General features: G+C 47.5%; 1 protein-coding gene across 1 annotated transcript in view; it reads right to left on the bottom strand.

Annotated features, from left to right (window-relative positions):
* The window catches only part of mgst2 (microsomal glutathione S-transferase 2), a 73,842-nt gene that overhangs the window by 17,122 nt on the left and 34,620 nt on the right, over positions 1-22,100 (bottom strand). Inside the window, exon 3 of the mRNA XM_038792476.1 lies at positions 13,324-13,394. Coding sequence (XP_038648404.1) covers positions 13,324-13,394 — 71 coding nt within the window. The remainder of the gene's footprint in view (positions 1-13,323; positions 13,395-22,100) is intronic.

Raw genomic sequence — 22,100 nt, forward strand, 5'->3', positions numbered from 1 at the left:
AGGAGGGCTGTTGTCGGCTTCAAAGAGACATAGATAGAATGCAGAGCTGGGCTGAGAAGTGGCAGATGGAGTTTAACCCTGACAAGTGTGAGGTTGTCCATTTTGGAAGGACAAATATGAATGCGGAATATAGGGTTAACGGTAGGGTTCTTGGCATTGTAGAGGAGCAGAGAGATCTTGGGGTCTATGTTCATAGATCTTTGAAAGTTGCCACTCAAGTGGATAGAGCTGTGAAGAAGGCCTATGGTGTGCTAGCATTTATTAGCAGAGGGATTGAATTTAAGAGCCGTGAGGTGATGATGCAGCTGTACAAATCCTTGGTAAGGCCACATTTGGAGTACTGTGTGCAGTTCTGGTCACCTCATTTTAGGAAGGATGTGGTAGCTTTGGAAAAGGTGCAAAGGAGATTTACCAGGATGTTGCCTGGAATGGAGAGTAGGTCTTACAAGGAAAGGTTGAGGGTGCTAGGCCTTTTCTCATTAGGACGGAGAAGGATGACGGGCGACTTGATAGAGGTTTATAAGATGATCAGGGGAATAGATAGAGTAGACAGTCAGAGACTTTTTCCCCGGGTGGAACAAACCATTACAAGGGGACATAAATTTAAGATGAATGGTGGAAGATATAGGGGGCTGTCAGAGGTAGGTTCTTTACCCAGAGAGTAGTGGGGGCATGGAATGCACTGCCTGTGGAAGTAGTTGAGTCGGAAACGTTAGGGACCTTCAAGTGGCTATTAGATAGGTACATGGATTATGTAGAATAATGTAGTGTAGACTAATTTGTTCTTAAGGGCAGCACGGTAGCATTGTGGATAGCACAATTGCTTCACAGCTCCAGGGTCCCAGGTTCGATTCCCGGCTTGGGTCACTGTCTGTGTGGAGTCTGCACATCCTCCCCGTGTATGCATGGGTTTCCTCTGGGTGCTCCGGTTTCCTCCCACAGTCCAAAGATGTGCAGGTTGGGTGGATTGGCCATGATAAATTGCCCTTAGCGTCCAAAATTCTATGATAATCTATGATTAACCTCAGACAAAGGTTCGGCACAACATCGTGGGCCGAAGGGCCTGTTCTGTGCTGTATTTCTCTGTATCAATGTGTTACTTGTTCCACATATCAGTGCCATTCTCCGTCTAGGTTCTTCCACATAGCCCAATCTCACCAGAACCAAACCCTGGCATCCACATATTCCACTGGCGCTCAAGGTGCAGTTGAACATCCTTGACTTCCAGTGTGTTTAGCCCGCGGTGATGTGCCAGTTACGTGCAGCACTCACCACACCAGCAACATCAGGAATCTGTGAAAGCATTTCTTCAAAGGTATCATCAGGTGACCCATTTGAATCATTGTCGCGCACCAGGACCCCCAGCGTCTACTTGCTTCCAACCAGATTACCTTCTGGACTTAATATGTCCCCCTGCAGCTGTGAAGTGCTCTCACAACTAACAAGGTCAATTCCTTATTAGCAATCGCCTTCAGCTGTGAAGTTAGAGGCTGCTCACAGTTAAAGAGAGTTTAAATGATCTTCAGCATACAAGAACATGGTTCTGTCCTGGAAGCTTTTGGTCGGGCAGATAGGCAGCAGTGTAGTTGCCCCTGTTATGGGCTCCACAATATTTAAAGATGGTTTGAAGGCCTCACGGACAAAAAGTCTCCTCCCCTCCCACTTGATCCCCGATCTGGAATGCTTCAGCCCCCCCCCCCCTCCCCCAACCAAACCCATCCCTGAGGGGTGTCCCCCCCGCCCCCAAGCAATGAGGCAGCAGCTCCAATACCCTTGAGCTGCATGCCCGAAAATGGCTACTCACCTCCTCAGATCCCCTCAGCTGCCATTGCACCAGCCCCAGATTTTTAAAAATGAGTACTAAACGGCACACGCGTTATTTCGCACTGGGGAGCTGGTCAATTCCCAGGAGGCCATTACATTCAATTCCAATCTCGCCAATGAAGTGGAAATTAATGCAAATTATGGTTAATGACATGCTCGCCGTATTTGGGCGAGATCCAGAACTCACCTTCGGGAGCGGTTTTGGCCTTTCCCGCCGGACATAATGCGGTGGTTAAATTGTACCCATGATACCATGGACACATAGATACTGGTTAGGACCACATAGAATGGCCATGGGGCGCCGAACCTGGGAGAGAGAGAGAGAGGCACACACACGCGCACACACACACACATGGGAGGTGGAATGTGGGAGCTTCACGTACTGGTGGAACTCTATCTCAGCACCAAGTCAGAAACCTTGGGGCAACAGAGGAGTTGTAAAAACTGTTAAAATATCAGAATGAGGAAAGAGGAGGGGGTCGGGGGAGAGGAGGCAGCACGGTGGCGCAGTGGTTAGCATTGCTGCCTCACGGCGCCGAGGACCCGGGTTCGATCTTGGCCCCAGGCCACTGCCCGTGAGGCGTTTGCACATTCTCCCTGTTTCTGCGTAGGTCTCACCCCCACAACCCAAAAAGATGTGCAGGGTAGTGGATTGGACACACTAAATTGCCCCTTAAGTGGAAAAAAAAATTGGGTACTCAGAAGAATGAGGAAAGGGCTATAAATAATTTTGATTAACTCATTTTCCCAACACTTGGAGCAATGTGCATGATCTGGAACATTTAGTATTAAAATGGCCACTTGCTCAGAAGAAGCTTCGCACAATTAGGGATAGTCAGCATGGTTTTGTGAAGGGTAGGTCATGCCTCACAAATCTTATCGAGTTCTTTGAGAAGGTGACTGAACAGGTGGACGAGGGTAAAGCAGTTGATGTGGTGTATATGGATTTCAGTAAAGCGTTTGATAAGGTTCCCCACGGTCGGCTATTGCAGAAAATACGGAGGCTGGGGATTGAGGGTGATTTAGAGATGTGGATCAGAAATTGGCTAGTTGAAAGAAGACAGAGAGTGGTGGTTGATGGGAAATGTTCAGAATGGAGTTCAGTTACGAGTGGCGTACCACAAGGATCTGTTCTGGGGCCGTTGCTGTTTGTCATTTTTATAAATGACCTAGAGGAGGGAGCAGAAGGATGGGTAAGTAAATTTGCAGACGACACTAAAGTCGGTGGAGTTGTAGACAGTGCGGAAGGATGTTGCAGGTTACAGAGGGACATAGATAAGCTGCAGAGCTGGGCTGAGAGGTGGCAAATGGAGTTTAATGTGGAGAAGTGTGAGGTGATTCACTTTGGAAAGAATAACAGGAATGCGGAATATTTGGCTAATGGTAAAATTCTTGGTAGTGTGGATGAGCAGAGGGATCTCGGTGTCCATGTACATAGATCCCTGAAAGTTGCCACCCAGGTTGATAGGGTTGTGAAGAAGGCCTATGGTGTGATGGCCTTTATTGGTAGAGGGATTGAGTTCCGGAGCCATGAGGTCATGTTGCAGTTGTACAAAACTCTAGTACGGCCGCATTTGGAGTATTGCGTACAGTTCTGGTCGCCCCATTATAGGAAGGACGTAGAAGCTTTGGAACGGGTGCAGAGGAGATTTACCAGGATGTTGCCTGGTATGGAGGGAAAATCTTATGAGGAAAGGCTGATGGACTTGAGGTTGTTTTCGTTAGAGAGAAGAAGGTTAAGAGGTGACCTAATAGAGGCATACAAAATGATCAGAGGGTTAGATAGGGTGGACAGCGAGAGCCTTCTCCCGCGGATGGAGGTGGCTATCACGAGGGGACATAGCCTTAAATTAAAGGGTAATAGATATAGGACAGAGGTCAGAGGTGGGTTTTTTACGCAAAGAGTGGTGAGGCCGTGGAATGCCCTTCCTGCAACAGTAGTGAACTCGCCAACATTGAGGGCATTTAAAAGTTTATTGGATAAGCATATGGATGATAAGGGCATAGTGTAGGTTAGATGGCCTTTAGTTTTTTTTCCATGTCGGTGCAACATTGAGGGCCGAAGGGCCTGTACTGCGCTGTATCGTTCTATGTTCTATGTAATAGTTCCATAGGTGAAACAACTGAAAATTGATCAACTAAAGCACACCTCATTTTCTGTGGGCTGAATCCTGCATGTGGCTTTACCAATTTTGGAACATGCAAATGAAACAAGATATCCAAAAATCATTCATTCATCTGGGAAAAATCTAATAGAACATACAGCGTAGAAGGAGACCATTCGGCCCATTGAGTCTGCACTGACCCACTTAAGCACTCAGTTCAACCCTATCCCCCAAACCCAATAACCCTCCTTTTTTTGGACACTAAGGGCAATTTATCATGGCCAATCCACCTAACCTGCGCATCTTTGGACTGTAGAAGGAAACAGGAGCACCCGGAGGAAACCCACGCAGACACGGGGAGAATGTGCAGACTCCGTACTGACAGTGACCCAGCAGGGAATTGAACCTGGGTCCCTGACGCTGTGAAGCCACAGAGCTAACCACTATGCTACCGGATGCCCGGGAATGGGAAACTTTTTAAAAATAAATTTAGAGTACCCAATTATTTTTTCCAATTAAGGGGCAATTTAGCACAGCCAATCCACCTACTCTGCACATCTTTTGGGTTGTGGGGGCGAAACCCACGCAGACACGAGGAGAATGTGCAAACTCCACACAGACAGTGACCCAGGGCCGGGTCCTCAGCGCCGTAGGCAGCAATGCTAACCACTGTGCCACCGTGCTGCCCTGGGAATGGAAAACTTAATGGGAAATATTTGACACCAGAGATATTTGTTTTAATGATAGTTAACTCCTAAATGAGTAGCACAAGTACACATTTATAAAAAACTTTCTTACAATTATTCTGACCTTCCCAGATAACTCATTTCATTCGTCTCACCAGATCTTTAGGTTCAAATTCTGCTGCGTGCTACCAGTAATGAACATAATTAATTCATTCGCCAGAAATTAATCATATCTGCTTTTTGAAAGAAGAAATTAGCTCATCTGAGTTAAGAGCTTTATTAAAATGGAAAACAGCAGTATTTAATACAAATACATTAATACATTCATCAATAATTTCACAGAGCAATTTGAACCATCCTTTGGTTTCCAGATATCAATCTTCATAGCGAAGGCACTGAAAATTTTTGCACTTCCACACGAGGGATGCCATGAACGGGCACTGAGCACAATCTTTTTTTTTTATAAACAATTTTAATTAGGTATTTTTTGGCATTGTAAACAGTAGAACTACAGAACGAGAAAACAAAAGGACTTGAGCACAATCTTTTAATAGGTGTTGGCATCAAGTGTGCCTAGGTAAAGCACAGTATTGATAGATAAGAGTAGGATTTACCATATTCTATCCCAAGGTTCAGACTGATGTGTTGGGTAAGCTGGGTCTGCGAGGACTGTGTTTACCATAGCAGTGAGAGAGACAGGCTTCCAACACTTGGAGAAATGCAACTCTATTTTATTGAACCTTTAACTATCATACATACTTTAACTGTGGGTCGACACTATGTTGAGTTGACTGGAGACCTGAGGCTAACCTGACCAGACTATCTTACTACCACATGGTGGATGTTCTAGTTGTTACTCACTGTCTCAGAGGCTGCATCCCAAGACAGTGGGAAAACTAGTGCCCTCTGGCCTTATAGTGGCCGTGTCCTGTCTGGTGATTGGTTGCTGTGTTCTGTGTGTTTATTGGTCACCCTGTGTGTCAATCAATGTCTGTCTGTGCACCATCATATACTTGTGTGTATATTATGACATAGATATTTTGCGAATTTGGAAGAGTTGGGGGGAGAAATATAGACTGGGGCAAGGGGAAGGGTTTAGGTACCTGTAGCTCCGAGACATTGCTAGGAAGGAAGTTCAGAGCTTCCTGATAGCACCGCCCCCCCTCCCCGGCCCCTTCCCCCCTGGGGAACGGAGTGATTTCAGTGATCTATGGGAAGATTTTGGGGGAAGACGGGGTGTCCATGGAGGGGATCAAAGTCAAGTTGGAGGAAGAGTTGGGGAAGGTTATGGAAGACAGTTTGTGGTTCTGAGATGTTCCGGAGGATGAACACCTCAACCATGTGCGCGAGGTTGGGGCTGCTGCAGCTGAAGCTTGCTTATAGGGCGCAGCTCACGTAGGCAAAGATGAGCCGACTCTTTGAGGAGTGGAGGACGTATGTGAGGAATGTGGGTGGAGCCCTGCAAAGCCTGTAGATACGCTTTGGTCCCGACTGAAGCTGGAGAGTTATTGGGGGGAGGTTTTCAGTGTATTCTCGGGGGTAGTGCGCGTGTACCTGAACCAGGGCCCCGAGAAGCCATTTTCGGGTTGTCGGACTGACCAGATGTTTTAGTCTTTTCCTCGCTGATTGCCCGGAGGCGGGTACTGTTGGGGTGGAGGTCAGCTCCTCCAGCCTGTGCCTCAGTGTGGCAGGGTACCTACGGGAATTTCTGATGCTCGAGCAGGTAAAGTTTGAACTGAGGGGGGTGAAGGAAGGATTGCACAATTCATGGGGACTCTTTATTTATGCACTTTTGAGAATTGGTTGCTATCGAACATTGTGGGGGTTATTGTTGTTTTTGATTATACTGTTTACTGATTGATTTTAATTTTATTTTTTACTAGGGGCAGCATGGTGGCACAGTGGCTAGCACTGCTGCCTCGTGGCACCGAGGTCCCAGGTTCAATCCCGGCTCTGGGTCACTGACCGTGTGGAGTTTGCACATTCTCCCCGTGTTTGCGTGGGTTTCGTCCCACAACCCAAAGATGTGCAAGGTAGGAGGATTGGCCACACTAAATTTCCCCTTAAGTGGAAAAAAATGAATTGGGCACACTAAATTTATATATATTTTAAAATTTTTAATTTCTTTTTTCCTTGGAATATAGCGGTGATGTTTTGGTCTGTATACTGAATGTGGTAGTGTTTGGGAGATTGGTATTGTATTTGTTTCTTTTCTTATGTTATTTATGATGAAAATGTTGAAAATGAGGAGAATAAAACTCTATCCAAAAGTTCACAAATTTTACGTTCAGAAACTTATTACTTATTGGGACATTTCCACCCCATATGTCAATCAGCTCTTTGATTGAAAATGCAGTGTTATTTTGAGCCCTGGGAGGTTTATTTTCGTTATTCCTGGATTTGAACACGTGTAAATTTTGATCTAACCGATCGTACCAACAATTTTTCTCTTAATTCAGGATGAAAATGAGACTTTCCTCTTTACAAAAATCTCACTACACATTTCACAGTAAACATGTGTGATTGGCAATGTACCAAGTCTAGAAACAATGAAACACAAGTGTTGGATTTTCATGTCCTGGTGACCCATGTCAGGCAGGTTTTGAAAATGGCACGGAAAATTAATTCCAGCCCCATTCCAGTCGCAGACAATTTAGATTGGCACGGGATAGGGGGTGGGTCACGAGTCCACATCTAGCTGGCCTGACGTTGCCGGCTCCAGCACGGACACCAGTTTCAAATGGCCGAGCTTCTGGCTGACTTCAAAGGTTTTAATGTGTTCAGCTCTGGAGGTTTTGTGGACAATTTTTCAATGAGGCCACATTATGAATTCTTGGCTGAGTTCCAATACCACTGATAGGTTCAGTTCAGCTGGGGTGTTGATGCAGCTGTCAAAGGGACTGTGGGCTGTGCTATTTTGACAGATTTATGAGCAGCTAAGGGGATTTTGAAGTACTGTTTATTTATTTTTGCAAATATATGAGCTTGTCAAAGCCTTCCTAAAGTTATCATAAGGATCATGATACTGGGTGGGCGTCAAGTGACAGGGTGGGAGAATAACGGCAAATATGTGTGTGAGGGGTTGGAGAGGTCTCACACTCCTTTCCAGAACTGGACTGGTGTCTCAGCAAGCGGAGACCAACTATTTAATCACCATTGCCTCGGCATTCGCCCAGCTCCATCTCAACCTCGGGCTTGCTGCGGGAGGTGGTGGCCCTGACATTAGCCTATCCCTGTCATGAAAATAACGTTTCAGGTACTGCTGGTCAGGAGGCAGAATCATTGCAATGGGAAATCCCGATTCCTGCCTCCAAGATGTAAATCCTACCCGAGGTATCCTGATCCACATTGTCTGCTTTGCATTTAAACCCTTCTTTTTGTTTCTCCCTTGGTGGTTCCACTTTTGCTTTGGTCCACTCCTTATCCAGAAGCAGCGTCCAATTCCATTCTCATATGACTGACTGTAGATTCATCCTTTGCATCTAAAAGCTGCAGCTTCCACATGTATGCCAATGTCATTGTTCCACCAAGACCACTGTCAACTTCATCACCACCACTGTGCTGTTGCACTCCTTATCCGATACAGGTGAGCCATGCCTTCACGGAAGCCAATCCGCTGAGACCCAGTGAATCTCTTATCTCCCTTTCGCAGCCAATTCAAGCATACTTCGGTCCCCAGCTATTCCCCTCCTAATCTCTGCCAGCGTTCCTTGCCTTATGCTCTTCTAACATTTGTATTCTACTCCCACCAATGATTTCAGAACCTTTTGCCATCTTGCCCCTATGCTGTGAATTTCCTACATTAAGTGTTCTTCCATATGCCACCTTGACTCAGCTAGTAGCGCTCTTGCTTCTTAGTGCAAAGGATGTGACTTCAAGCTATTTATGGTTAAACACATCACACAAAGTTGACAATCCAGTGGAGTGCTGCATTCTCAGAGGTATTGCCCCAGATATTGAGTTAGGCCCATGGACTGAACAGGCTTGAAGCACATGCCAGAAACTCGAGTCCAGAGGCCGATTCAAATCTGGCCCTAGGGCCTCATCTTAATATTTCCTATGAGCATTTGTCAGGAATACTGAGGCAGTTCATGCCAGTCACCAGAGGTCATAAACACGTCAGCCACCAGACCAACAGCTTCCGTAATGCTCACTGCACACTGATGGCAATTTCGAACTTGTGTCTACGTTCGGGTCTCAGCCAACATTTCATGGATTTTAGTGCACGAGTTTAATTGTTGTCTTTCCTTAACTGCTAGTTCCAAAGAGATCATGGGCGGTATTCTCCCCTACCTGGCGGGGCGGGGGGTCCCGGCGTACCGGAGTGGCGCCAACCACTCCGGCGGCGGGCCTCCCGAAAGGTTCGGAATTCCCCGCACCTTTAGGGGCTAGGCCCGCGCCGTAGGGGTTGGCGCCCCGCCGGCCGGCGCGAGCGGCCTTTGGCTCCCCGCCAGCCGGCGCGAACGGCTGGCCGATAGGCCTTCGCCGGCCGGTGTGAGGCCGCGCATGCGCCGGAGCGTCAGTGACTGCTGACGTCATCTCGGTGCATGCGTGGTAGGGGGGGGGGGGTCTCTTCCGCCTCCACCATGGTGGAGGCCGTGGCGGCGGGGGAAGAAAAAGAGTGCCCCCATGGCACAGGCCTGCCCGCCAATCGGTGGGCCCCAATCGCGGGCCAGGCCACCGTGGGGGCACCCCCCGGGGTCCAATCACGCCGCGCTCCCCCAGGACCCCGGGGCCGCTCACGGCGCCTGCTCCCACCGCCACCAGAGGTGGTTTAAACCACGTTGGTGGAAGAGGCCCGACAGCGGCGGGACTTGGGCCTGTCGCGGGCCGGAGAAACGCCGCAGGGGGCCCGCCGACCGCCGCAGCATGATTCCCGCCCCCGCCGATTCCTGGGTGGCAGAGAATTCCGGCCACGGCGGGGGCGGGATTTATGAAGGCCCCGGGCGATTCTCCGATCCTGCGGGAAGTCGGAGAATTCCGCCCCATGACTTCGAAAGCCTTTGTTAGGTCTAACTTGCTACCCATTAACAGCCTTTTCTGGATAGCTTCGCTCCTATTTTTAAAATAAATTTAGAGTACCCAATTCGTTTTTTCCAATTAAGAGGCAATTTAGCATGGCCAATCCACCTAGCCTGCACATCTTTGGATTTTGGGGGCGAAACCCACGCAGACAGGGGGAGAACTTGCAAACTCCACACGGACAGTGACCCAGAGCTGGGATCGAACCTGAGACCTCGGCGCCGTGAGGCAGCAATGCTAACCACTGCGCCACCGTGCTGCCCTGATAGCTTCGCTTCTGAACCCACACACAAGTCTGTTTCTAATGGTGTCATTCAAGACATGTCCAAATTCACAGTATTCAGCTGATTTCTTCAAAGTAGTTACGAACTATATGATTGATTCACCTTCTTGCTGGTTACATTTGTGGAATCGAAACCTCAGCAGTGATCAAGAGTTTCAGTGAGAAATGGTCCTGTAATAGTGGCAAGCTTCATGTGATGCCATTTTCACCAGGATCTTTTTAAAACTTTGATTCCTTCAATAGCTGCTATTATTCGACACTCTTCCATTGCCAGCTTTGGTGTAGTGATGTTTTTATCTTCTTAATCCTTTTTTAAAAGGCTGAAGCATGGATCACTGATTTTTCTGACTCCACTAGGTTTCTGCATTTCCTTTTTGGTGTTTACAGTGTGGATCAACCACCACCAGTTTCTTTGTGGTATTTTTAAAAGGATAGGTTTGCAGACCACGAAGGTACTAACAAACAAAAGCTTTATTGGAAAGGTGTCTTCTCTACAGGCTGATAGACTAGACTGATTGTTAGCCCATCCAAACTGCCAATATCATCAATACACCATGTGATCAAACTCGCAAAGTGACTTTGTTCTACTAGGAACAAACATGAATACACAACATAATTGTTGATCATTTTTGGAATATACATAAAACATGGCATAGCTTAGGATTTACCATAATTACTCTGTATTTCCCCTTAGACATAGATACCCATAGATACCAATAGATCTTGCATGCCTTGTTAAAAAGGTGTTGTTTGATGTCAAAACACCAAGCCATTCTGCACAGGCCTCTACTTACACCCAACACCCTGGGCAGCATGATTCAGCCTGATTGTGAACCTGCACCACTGGAATGAAATGAAATGGATCTCTCTAATGACTCAATGAAAAATAAACGTAACTGACCAGCACGTACCAGACCGGATCAACGATTAGGCATGTTGCAGCCCTCAGGACTGAACATTAGGTCAACAACTTTAGATGATGACCTTCCTCCTCCATATTTACCTTGTTTTAAACATCCCAAACATTTTTCTGTCCCTATGCAAAAACTTCTTTGTTGCTGGCTAAATATATAATATAAATTTATATATTTTTTTTCAGATTCCAGCATCCACAGTATTTTGCTATTTTTATGTGGACGAGAAGGTTGAGTTCATTTTGTGGACTAGGCTGTATTAGCCAATCCAATTCAAAATAGCGGTAGGGTGCAACAATTAATTCTCGCGACGGAAGGGCTTCCACTCTTGAATAGTATGAGGTGACTCCCCTTGTCCCACATAGTGACCGGGATTCTCCGACCCCGCCCCGGGCCGCCGTGATCGGCTGGGTCCCGCTGGTGTGGGTTACGCAGGTCCCACACGGCGGGACCAGGAAGGTGTGTCTGCGGGGGCAATCCTGAAGGGAGGAGCAAGGGGATCCGACCCTGGGGGGTGGGGGGTGGGGCCCACGGTGGCCTGGCCCGCGATTGGGCCTGCCAATCGGCAGGCAGGCTGGTTCCGTGGGGGCCTATGTTCCTCCGCAACGTGCCCCTGCAGGGCTCTGCCATATTGCCCGGGGGCCGGCATGGAGAAGGGAACCCTCGCGCACGCGGGGAATCATGCCGGCCATAGCGCGCATGCTTTTCACGTCGGCGTGGGGACATAGCCCCGTTATTGGAGAATCCTGCCCAGTGTCATTGAATGAAGGCCAGATCACACACGGCAATGATTTCCCTGACGGTCAAGTGGTCTGCAGCACCCTCTATCCAGTCCTAAATATGAACATTAATCATGAGAGCAAGATATGCAGAAACAATCGGAATCTATGGAACTATATTTCACAGGAACCTTCAGTGGAAGACAGGAAGAAATGAGAGAGCAAGGAAAGTGTAGTTAGGTTGAATGTGTTATGATGATGTAATGTCTACAAGAAAACAAGTCAAACCTTCGATTATAATTTCAACATGTTCCAATGCAATTCTCGTATAAGTAAAGCAAAAGAAATGCCGGATATCACCTGATAATTTTAAAGATTAATCTCTCCATCAGACTCTGTTAACAAAGAATTCCACCGAACCTTGATAATTTAAGTTTGTATTTTAGTAACATTTATCCTATTGGTAGTAGCAAGTGCTTATGTTACCTTGGGAAATAACAATGGAAAGCAGCTGTTGTACCCGACAGTCTGAGGAGCTGAATGAACTTGTACTACAGAATGACAAAACTGCTGGGTGTCCTGTATTAAAGATGGTTATCTGATGTTTATTCAGCTCTCAACACGCTGACAAGCACTCAGCAATTCCTCAATGCGATCGGCAGCAGCTAGCCTTTACATATGCAGGCATGCCTTTAAAGGGATGATATTATTGGTGAGAATCATTTGCAAGCTCTTCTACTGAGATAATATCCTTCTTGTGACGAAAAGGCAATTTCAGTAGGTTTGCATTTACACGTCCTCAAAGGTTTGTTGTCCCAGCCATGCAGTCTGAGCTTGGGTAGGATCTTTGATCACTGCGTCACCACACACGAGACTGATCCTGTCTTTATCTGATGCCCGCGTGTGTACTCATACAGAAGGGTTCAAACAGAAATCCGGATGGGAAACCCTGCCCAATTTTTAAACTAGGTAAACTAAATTAACCAAACTGAGGGACAAATCAAAAAGAGCCTTAAAGGGACACTGCATCAAGCAACAAATAAATCACAAAGGAAACGTAAAAAAGCAAATCAAAATGTGATTAACCTTGTTGATAAAACATCCCGGTCCCTGCTGTGCCCACCAAGCATGGAAGGCCTCAACGGTGCCTGCAATCCCTGCATGCTCCCTCTCCGGAGACACCCACTGTAAAATAAAGACAGGAAAGAGGGGAAGGCAGTCAGGCCAGATGACCCCCTCAACTGCCTGCTACTTGGACCTGCAGGTGGCGTGACTGGCCAGGCCCAGGAGCACCTGGCCAATTTTCCCCAGCCTAGCTCAGGTAAGCTGATGCGAGTAACAATGGTCAGCTGATACCTGGGCTGAAATCTGCTAAATCAGCATTAGCCCGGGAATGAACCCAAGGCCTGTCAGTATTATACAGCTCAGTATCACACTGGCTGGGGCATTTATCTAGCAAGTTATTTTGGCAACTGGAGAATTTGTAGGGATTAAAGTTATTTTCCCTCTTTTGGTCACCGTACCACACTATTCCCTGGAGACTCCTGCAATGAATGCTGCTGGAGAAAAAAAAGTTACTAGGGAGTAGAAGGGAATAACCAAGAGTCATGTTATCTTTGACTTAACCCAACCCCCCCGAAATGATAGAGCCAGTGTTCAGCCTCGACCCCATAATGTTCCAGGAATTAGCGTTTATTATCCCGTGCAAGGCTACCTTGAAGTCTCAGTGCATGCATTCAGGAAGTTGACTTTTAAAGCATTGCTGCTCACCTTCATTGAAAAACAATCCTGAAGTCCACAATACAACCAAGAACAGTGGATAGAATTCAATCGAGTTCTGCCTGTGTGGATTTAAACATATAATGAGCATGAAGTAATTTACAGAGGCAGTTCTCTAAAGGTATCGCATTAAAACCGCTGAAAGAGCCCACTGCAAATGTTCTCCCCTCCTCCCTTGAAGGTGCTGAATCATGATGAGAATTAGTCCCATGCAGTTCTGATGACAAGGTCACAGACCTGAGAAATTCCCTCTCCCTCACGCACTCCCCACCCTTCCCAAAATGCTGCCTAATCTGATGACTATTTCCAGCATTTTCTGTTTATAATTTTATATTAGTTCCATATGGGCACAGGCTGCCCCTGGTACCTCTTGTGAGGTTTAAAACACCTGCTATCTATTTAGGAGATTAAAGAGGGAGGGAGAGGAACTGGAATCCTGATTCAGACCTCACCAAATATAGATATGATTGTACGTGAGGGTTAATGGATAGAAACAGGAATTCTGGTAGATTTTTGTTCTTCTGGAGCACTGTTACCAAGGGTATCAAGGAAGGAACAAATCATCACTCTCTTCAAAACAAGAGCGCGACTTAATTTCTGCTAAGGAACAGTATATCCGATGAAAATCTGGCACTGTCCCTCAAACAATGATGTTTTAGGGAGAATGATGCTGCTTCTCTTTATTTAATAAAAATGTTTAGTATCGGCAGTCAAGCCATGGTGGTCGTGGTGGACTACAGTTCACTCGGAGTCCGGTTGCTGGGACAACACATGCCATGCATGTTGTAGTCTGGAGTTTTATGACATTGACGGTCGAGGCCGCAATGTTCTTCTTATGGCACAGCTGACCAGGAATCTCTCCCGCTCTTAGCCTACCATTGGCGTGTTTAGCATTGGCTTATTGGGAAGGATTTGCTTGGTGATACTCAACCTATTTGGCCACATTAATGAGCGCACCTTGCTTGGCCATCAGGTCCTGGAGTGGGACTCGAACATGGAGTTCCTGGTTCAGAGGAAGGGGCCCTACCTACTGCACCACAGGACCTCGCCGATCAAAGGGGATTCCTGTGCAGCAGTTTTCAGAACTCTTTGTGAAAAACGATCCTCATTCTAGCTGGGCAAGGGCAGGGTGAACCTCTGCCTGTACTTGTGCGCTGATATTTTCAGGTCACAAGGCTGCACACACACACACACACACATACACACACACACAGGACAGAGAGAGAGAGAGAGAGAGAGAGAGAGAGAGAGAGAATGAGAGAGAGAGAGGAGAGAGAGAGAGAGAGCATTGCGAAATCCAAACTTCTTGATTCATCCCACATCTCCTACACAGCAGGCAGCAATGAAGTCAGGAGAGTGGAAAGCTGATACTAAACATTTTTTATTAAATTAAGAGAGGCAACATCATTCTCTCTAAAACATCATCGTTTGAGGGGCAGTGCCAGATTTTCATCAGATATCCTGTTCCTTCAGCAGAAATTAAGTCGCGCTCTTATTTTGAAGAAGATAATTTGCAGATTTCAAAGATTTTAAATCAAAGTGCTTCTCTTTTAAAAGAGTTAGCTAAGGCCAGAGTTTACATTCTGATCCTTACCAGCATGTGGGAAGTAGCACTTCTGTAGCATGGTGGTTAGCATAAAAACTTCACAGCTCCAGGATCCCAGGTTCGATTCCCGGCTGGGTCACTGTCTGTACGGAGTCTGCACGTCCTCCCAGTGTGTGCGTGGGTTTCCTCCGGGTGCTCCGGTTTCCTCCCACAGTCCAAAGATGTGCGGGGTTAGGTGGATTGGCCATGCTAAATTGCCCGTAGTGTCCTAAAAAGTAAGGTAAGGGGGGGGGTTGTTGGGTTACGGGTATAGGGTGGATACGTGGGTTTGAGTAGGGTGATCATTGCTCAGCACAACATCGAGGGCCGAAGGGCCTGTTCTGTGCTGTACTGTTCTATATCTATTCTAGATGGCGGGTAGGAATAGGGTCAGGCTCGATTCTGATGGCCTCCACAGATGAATAATAATAAGTCTTCTTGCACTTGCTGTCTGGATCACGTGAGAAGGGTGGAAATTTGGGCAATGTGGTTGATGGCTTCCAGCACTCAACCAATTGGTATTTGAGGTCAAATCAGTGGGTTTGGGGTGGATTGAGAGAAAGGCGAGGACAGACAGAATTTATTCACCTTGATGATCTGCAGTGCTAATTTGTGCCTCTGTTATTTGAGCGAGCAGCCATCATAATACAATTACACACAAATGATTCATGTTCATGTGAAGTCAGATCTTGTGTTGTCTGAAGACTTGTTCTGAATTATTTACCAGCACCATATCATTATATGGATATGCCTCAATTAAAGGTAAGGGACTGACTGACGTTAATTATTGGCAATCAAAGATTGTAACTGTAAGCAAATAAAACCTCAACACTTTTATGACTTTGAGTGGAATGTCATTTTACCCACATGGAAACAAAAAGGACGGTTTCCTACCAGGGTTTTAAAAACATAAATTGTGACAAAGAGATCTTGGATTGAATAGAACTTCTGCCTCCTATTCACCCCCCCCCCCCCCCCCCCCCCCCCCCCCCCCAGCTCAGCTACAAACTCCATGGGGTGGATTTCTACACGGGGACCGATTATCCGACTCCCCACCTAAAAGGCGGACGACACCTGATCCATGTGAAATCTGGCTGCCTGGCAGTTGTAGCCACCTGGGTTGGCCACTTCCCGACTCCAAAAGGGATGCCCGCTAAGAATGCTGGGAAATTCAGTCAGGCACAAGGTTTCCTGTGTATTAGGACTTGCAGAAACCCAGACAGAACTGAAACCAGCAACTATCTGCATATTAATGAGCGATCCCCGGGAACAATTGGAAACATTAAGAGTAATCGAGTCTAAACCAGACTCCCCGGTGCCAACGGGAGCCAGGACAAAGGAAGGCCAACGGACACATAGGAACCGCCCACGATCAGGGAACAGCTCCAGTATTGGAGAAATCGATCCGAAGTGATTGGAACTTAGTCCAATCACTTAGAACTAAGTCCGGGGACCGCCCAAAAGGGCACGAATCCCCTGGGGACTATAAAATAGAGTCCCCAAGTTCAGTTCATCCTTCTTGGCAGGGTCTCTCAGCAGCTCGAAACAACTCTTGACCGTGACTCTCAACAACGAGAGACCTGCCCAGCAGCTGCACCAACCAAGTAAGTCTCCAGTCAACGCACGCTACGAGATTGGTGCTCCTAGCTACTAGTCCATACCAGCTTGAAGCCTGCAGCCTCAGAATCGAACGAAAGGCCATTGTTCCCTGACCTGATGGGCCTTTCCAAAGCTAAGTATTGGCCTTTTAGTGTTAGAGATAGTCTAGTAAGTAGTGTTTTATGCATGAGTAGCGATTGATTGTGTATATAATAAATGTGTTTTGATTTAAAACTTACAAACTGATGTATTGAGTTATTGATCAGCACTTGAACTTGAACCTCGTGGTGGTATCATAAAGATACCTGGCGACTCTAGAGCAAGGTGATTAAACAGAGCACATTAAGTACAAACACAATTAGCAACGTTTATTGGCGACTCCGTTGGGACTCGACTTAGAAGTGGCCCCTCCACTTCGAGAGAACCCAAAAATTTGAATTAGAATCCAATTGGGAACAGAAATATCCACAAGTGTTCAAGCAGTTCTGATCAATCCTCATAATTCGGAAGTGTGTTAATGCATGCGTACTAACAGGGATATAAGGTAAATCTGAGAGATTTTGTTGCGAAAAACTGTCGGGAGTTTGTATTCCGGAAATTAGCGAAAGCCGTACCCGTCTTTACAGCACCACCTTATTACCCCTCGTTCCAAATTCAAAAGAGAGCATACAGATAGGAAAAATGGCAATGAAGGCAATGGAACGCCTTAAGAACCCTCAAGAATTCGTGGTCGCAGCGACCAGCAGAGTAGGACAGTGTCCCGTTTGGGAAGTTGAGATTGGAAGGTACCTCAAAGGGAAGGGATGGCCCCTTTGGAGTGACTTTTGTTCAAATGAGGAAACAGGTCCCGGGAGTATAGGACATACTTGGTGGGAGAACCTGAGCGAAATCCATAAGAAGAGCTTAGGGAAAGCTCGCAAGCCGATGGCAATTGGGTCCTGTCTGGCACAATTGCGAGGCACAGAGGAGGTCGTTCGGACGCTCCGCAAAGAGATAGATGACAGGAATCGAATGAGTAAAGTCAATGTTAGTGAGATAGAGAGAGAGAATATGGAATTAAGAAGGAAGTTAGCAGCAAAGGACGGAGAGGTGGATGATGCCAAGAGGGCACACCAGTCTTGTCTAGCGCACCTGAGCAGCTTCCAAACCCAATACGATAAGGCCTATCAGGACACACAACGTGCAGTCCTGGTAAGAGAAGAGACAGAGAAACAGGTAGAGGAATGCAGCGATTTAAAAGCAGCGTTACGAGCACTCCATGCTGCCACCACAGAGCAGAGACAAAGCTCAGTAGATCACGCAAAGTGCCAGAAGCAGATTGCAGAACTGCAGTCTCTGCTTTCAGTCCAAAATGGGTTTCAAAGCACATTTGGATCCCAGTTAGATGAAGAAGATGGCCCTGACTGGCAAGAACTAAACGAAACTGCACATAGATATGTACAGGGAACATGTGCGCAAGGAAAGCCCCAAAAGAGAAAAGCACCCCTACCCCCCACAGAGCAGATAGATCAGGCACCCATGAATCCAGTCACCACCCACCGCACAGCCACATCGGACGGAGACGCGGAATTCCTTTACACGACCCCCTTAACCGTGACCCAATTACGGGACGCGTGCGAAAAGATCACACCGTTCCTCCCCACCTCAGACCCCCACCAATTCTTTGCTAGAGTTAAGCAGCAGGCGACCATGTACGGCCTGGATAAGCGAGAGCAAGTGAAGCTCACAGTTTTAAGCTTAGACCCTTCTCTTGTAGCAGCCCTTCCCGACCCACAGAATGTAGGAGGAGGCACCCTTGCAGAGATGCACACGGCGATCCTAGACGTGATCGGATATAATAGAGGTGACCTCGTAGAAGGCCTGAATAAGTGCGGGCAGAACAAAACTGAACACCCCACAACGTTTGCTGGACGCCTGTGGATCCATTTTACAGCCGTTTTCGGAAACTTAGACCGCGCCCATTTGTCTTCAGACAACATGGCCAAATGGACCCGAACCCTTATCTCCCATGCCACAGAGGCAGGACAAAGAGCTTGTGCTAATTATGACCCCTCAGAGGAGGCCCACAACGAAAAATGGGTTTTAAAAAGGTTGTCCCGCGCTTGGGAGCAATCCGTCCACAATAAACCCGCGTTAAGAAAACCCGAGGAAGCGCAGGCAGATGCAGATATCCAGCCAGTTAAAGCGCACCAGAACCCCGCATGGGTGAACGAAGGTAGAAACAGCCCCCCCACAGAAACCGCAGGAATGTTTTAACTGTGGACAATTAGGTCATTTTGCACGAGAGTGCAATGCCCCACAAAAGCCACAGAGGGCCCAGCAGACAGCAGTGGCGTGCAGAGGGGGGGGCCGACGGTGCGCTGGCCCCGGGCATCGATTGGATGGGGGCAGCAGCGTGAAGAGAACGGAGCGCGCACCGCGGTTGGCCAGAGCGCGCCTGCGCACCGCGGGCAGCCGGAGCGCTCCTGCGCACCGCGGTCGGCCGGAGCGCGCCTGCGCACCGCGGTCACCGCTGGTGAAGAGGCGGCTTTGCACTCGGCGGCTGGAGCGTGAACAAAAAGGGCGCGAATTCTCCCGAATCGACGGCAATCAATGCCACCATGGGTGAGTTTTATTTATTCTTTATCTTTTGATCCATTTTTAAACTCTTCTCTGCACCCTCTCTATAGTTGTCAACTTACTAAACTGTCGTGCCCAGAATTTGACATTTGGGCCAGGGGCACCCATTTGGGACAGAACCAGTATTTTATAACGATTCATCATGGCCTCTTAACTTTTGCCCTCTTACCCTTTATACTTAAAGCCCAGGGTCCTATAAATGGGAGATTCTCAGAGACAGGGGCAGCACGGTAGCATGGTGGTTAGCATAAATGCTTCACAGCTCCAGGGTCCCAGGTTCGGTTCCCGGCTGGGTCACTGTCTGTGCGGAGTCTGCACGTCCTCCCCGTGTGTGCGTGGGTTTCCTCCGGGTGCTCCGGTTTCCTCCCACAGTCCAAAGATGTGCGGGTTAGGTGGATTGGCCATGCTAAATTGCCCGTAGTGTCCTAAAAAGTAAGGTTGGGGGGGGGGGTTGTTGGGTTACGGGTATAGGGTGGATACGTGGGTTTGAGTAGGGTGATCATTGCTCGGCACAACATCGAGGGCTGAAGGGCCTGTTCTGTGCTGTACTGGTCTATGTTCTATGTTCTACTTGACTGCAAGCTGCTGGAGCTCGGATCTTGAACCGAGTTTTATATCTGGATTTGGGGACCCTTTATGCACTGGCATAGTGCAAAAACAGGCCCCACATGACCAGGGTTTTGTGAAGAAGAAGGGACCTGGAAATGTGTCGACTGTGAAAATTATATTTGTGGAAATTGGGTGAAGTAATGCCGGTGTTTGATGAGACTTGGTGCTAAAGCTTTAGAGAAATGAAGATGGAATTTGATTTGAAGAAGTTCAACGTTTTGAAGGATATTGTGGCTGAAATGAATGCGATACGTGCTGAATGGGCTGACTGAGAAATGTGAGAGATATGTCTTTGTATCTGCTATGTGTAATTTATCGGTCATATTATTGCAATTTTCCTGTTAATTCATGTTTAATTTACGTTGATTTTGGTGTGATTGCTAATATAAAAGTGAAGTCTTGTATATTGGTCTTAGTTGCGTTGTTTGTAGTTTGTTTCCACAAGGGTCATAACAGTATTTCCATGACGTTGCTGCTCTTATCCTTCTCCATGGGGGTTGCAGAGGAGGGAGGCACAACTTTCGAGACATAACATCTCACCCATTGCTGCAAAGCAAAATGACTGAAGAAGAGAACAATATCCCTAGAATCCCAGCGCTAAGGGGAAATTGACTAACTCTTACAGCGCAATTTAACCTCAGGCAGCCATCCTATACCTTAGAGATGACCTAGAGGCAGCTTGGGGCCTGTCGTGAAGGTGAGTGAGTGCCTTTAAATTTGCTTACCTTTCACCGGGAGCAGGGTTTGAGGGAATATCAGGTAAGCTCTTCGTTTCTTTTTCTTCTTCTTGTTTTTTTTTTAAATCTAGAGGTGATGTCAGGGAAGGCAGTACAATGCTCCTCCTGCAGAATGTTTGAGGTGAGGGACGCCATCAGTGTCCCTGCTGATTTCATCTGTGGGAAGTGCACCCAACTCCAGCTCCTCAAAAACCGTGTTAGGGACCTGGAGCTTGAGCTGGATGAACTTCGGATCATTCGGGAGGCAGAGGGGGTCATAGATAGGAGCTTCAGGGAAGTAGTTACACCAAAGACTGGAGATAGATGGGTAACTGTAAGAGGGACTGGGAAGAAGCAGTCAGTGCAGGGACCCCCTGCGGTCGTTCCCCTGAGTAACAAGTATACCGTTTTGGATACTTGTGGGGGGGGACTTACCAGGGGTAAGCCATGGGGTACGGGCCTCTGGCACGGAGTCTGTCCCTGTTGCTCAGAAGGGAAGGGGGGAAAGGAGTAGAACATTAGTAATTGGGGACTCAATAGTCAGGGGCACAGATAGGAGATTTTGTGGGAGCGAGAGAGACTCACGTTTGGTATGTTGCCTCCCAGGTGCAAGGGTACGTGATGTCTCGGATCGTGTTTTCCGGGTCCTTAAGGGGGAGGGGGAGCAGCCCCAAGTCGTAGTCCACATTGGCACTAACGACATAGGTAGGAAAGGGGAGAAGGATGTCAGGCAGGCCTTTAGGGAGCTAGGATGGAAGCTCAGAGCGAGAACAAACAGAGTTGTTATCTCTGGGTTGTTGCCCGTGCCACGTGATAGTGAGATGAGGAATAGGGAGAGAGAGAGCAATTAAACACGTGGCTACAGGGATGATGCAGGCGGGAGGGATTCAGATTTCTGGATAACTGGGGCTCTTTCTAGGGAAGGTGGGACCTCTATAGACAGGATGGTCTACATCTGAACCTGAGGGGCACCAATATCCTGGGGGGGAGATTTGTTAGTGCTCTTTGGGGGGGTTTAAACTAATTCAGCAGGGGCATGGGAACCTGGATTGTAGTTTTGGGGTACGGGAGATTGAGAGTATAGAGGTCAGGAGCACAGATTTGACTTCGCAGGAGGGTGCCAGTGTTCAGGTAGGTGGTTTGAAGTGTGTCTACTTCAATGCCAGGAGTATACGAAATAAGGTAGGCGAACTGGCAGCATGGGTTGGTACCTGGGACTTCGATGTTGTGGCCATTTCAGAGACATGGATAGAGCAGGGACAGGAATGGTTGTTGCAGGTTCCGGGGTTTAGGTGTTTTAGTAAGGTCAGAGAAGGGGGCAAAAGAGGGGGAGGTGTGGCGCTGCTTGTCAAGGACAGTATTACAGTGGCAGAAAGGATGCTAGATGGGGACTCTTCTTCCGAGGTAATATGGGCTGAGGTTAGAAACAGGAAAGGAGAGGTCACCCTGTTGGGAGTTTTCTATAGGCCACCTAATAGTTCTAGGGATGTAGAGGAAAGGATGGCGAAGATGATTCTGGAAAAGAGCGAAAGTAACAGGGTAGTTGTTATGGGAGACTTTAACTTTCCAAATATTGACTGGAAAAATATAGTTCGAGTACATTAGATGGATCGTTCTTTGTACAATGTGTGCAGGAGGGT

The sequence above is a fragment of the Scyliorhinus canicula genome, chromosome 3 (assembly GCF_902713615.1).
Source record: "Scyliorhinus canicula chromosome 3, sScyCan1.1, whole genome shotgun sequence".
NCBI lineage: Eukaryota > Metazoa > Chordata > Chondrichthyes > Carcharhiniformes > Scyliorhinidae > Scyliorhinus > Scyliorhinus canicula.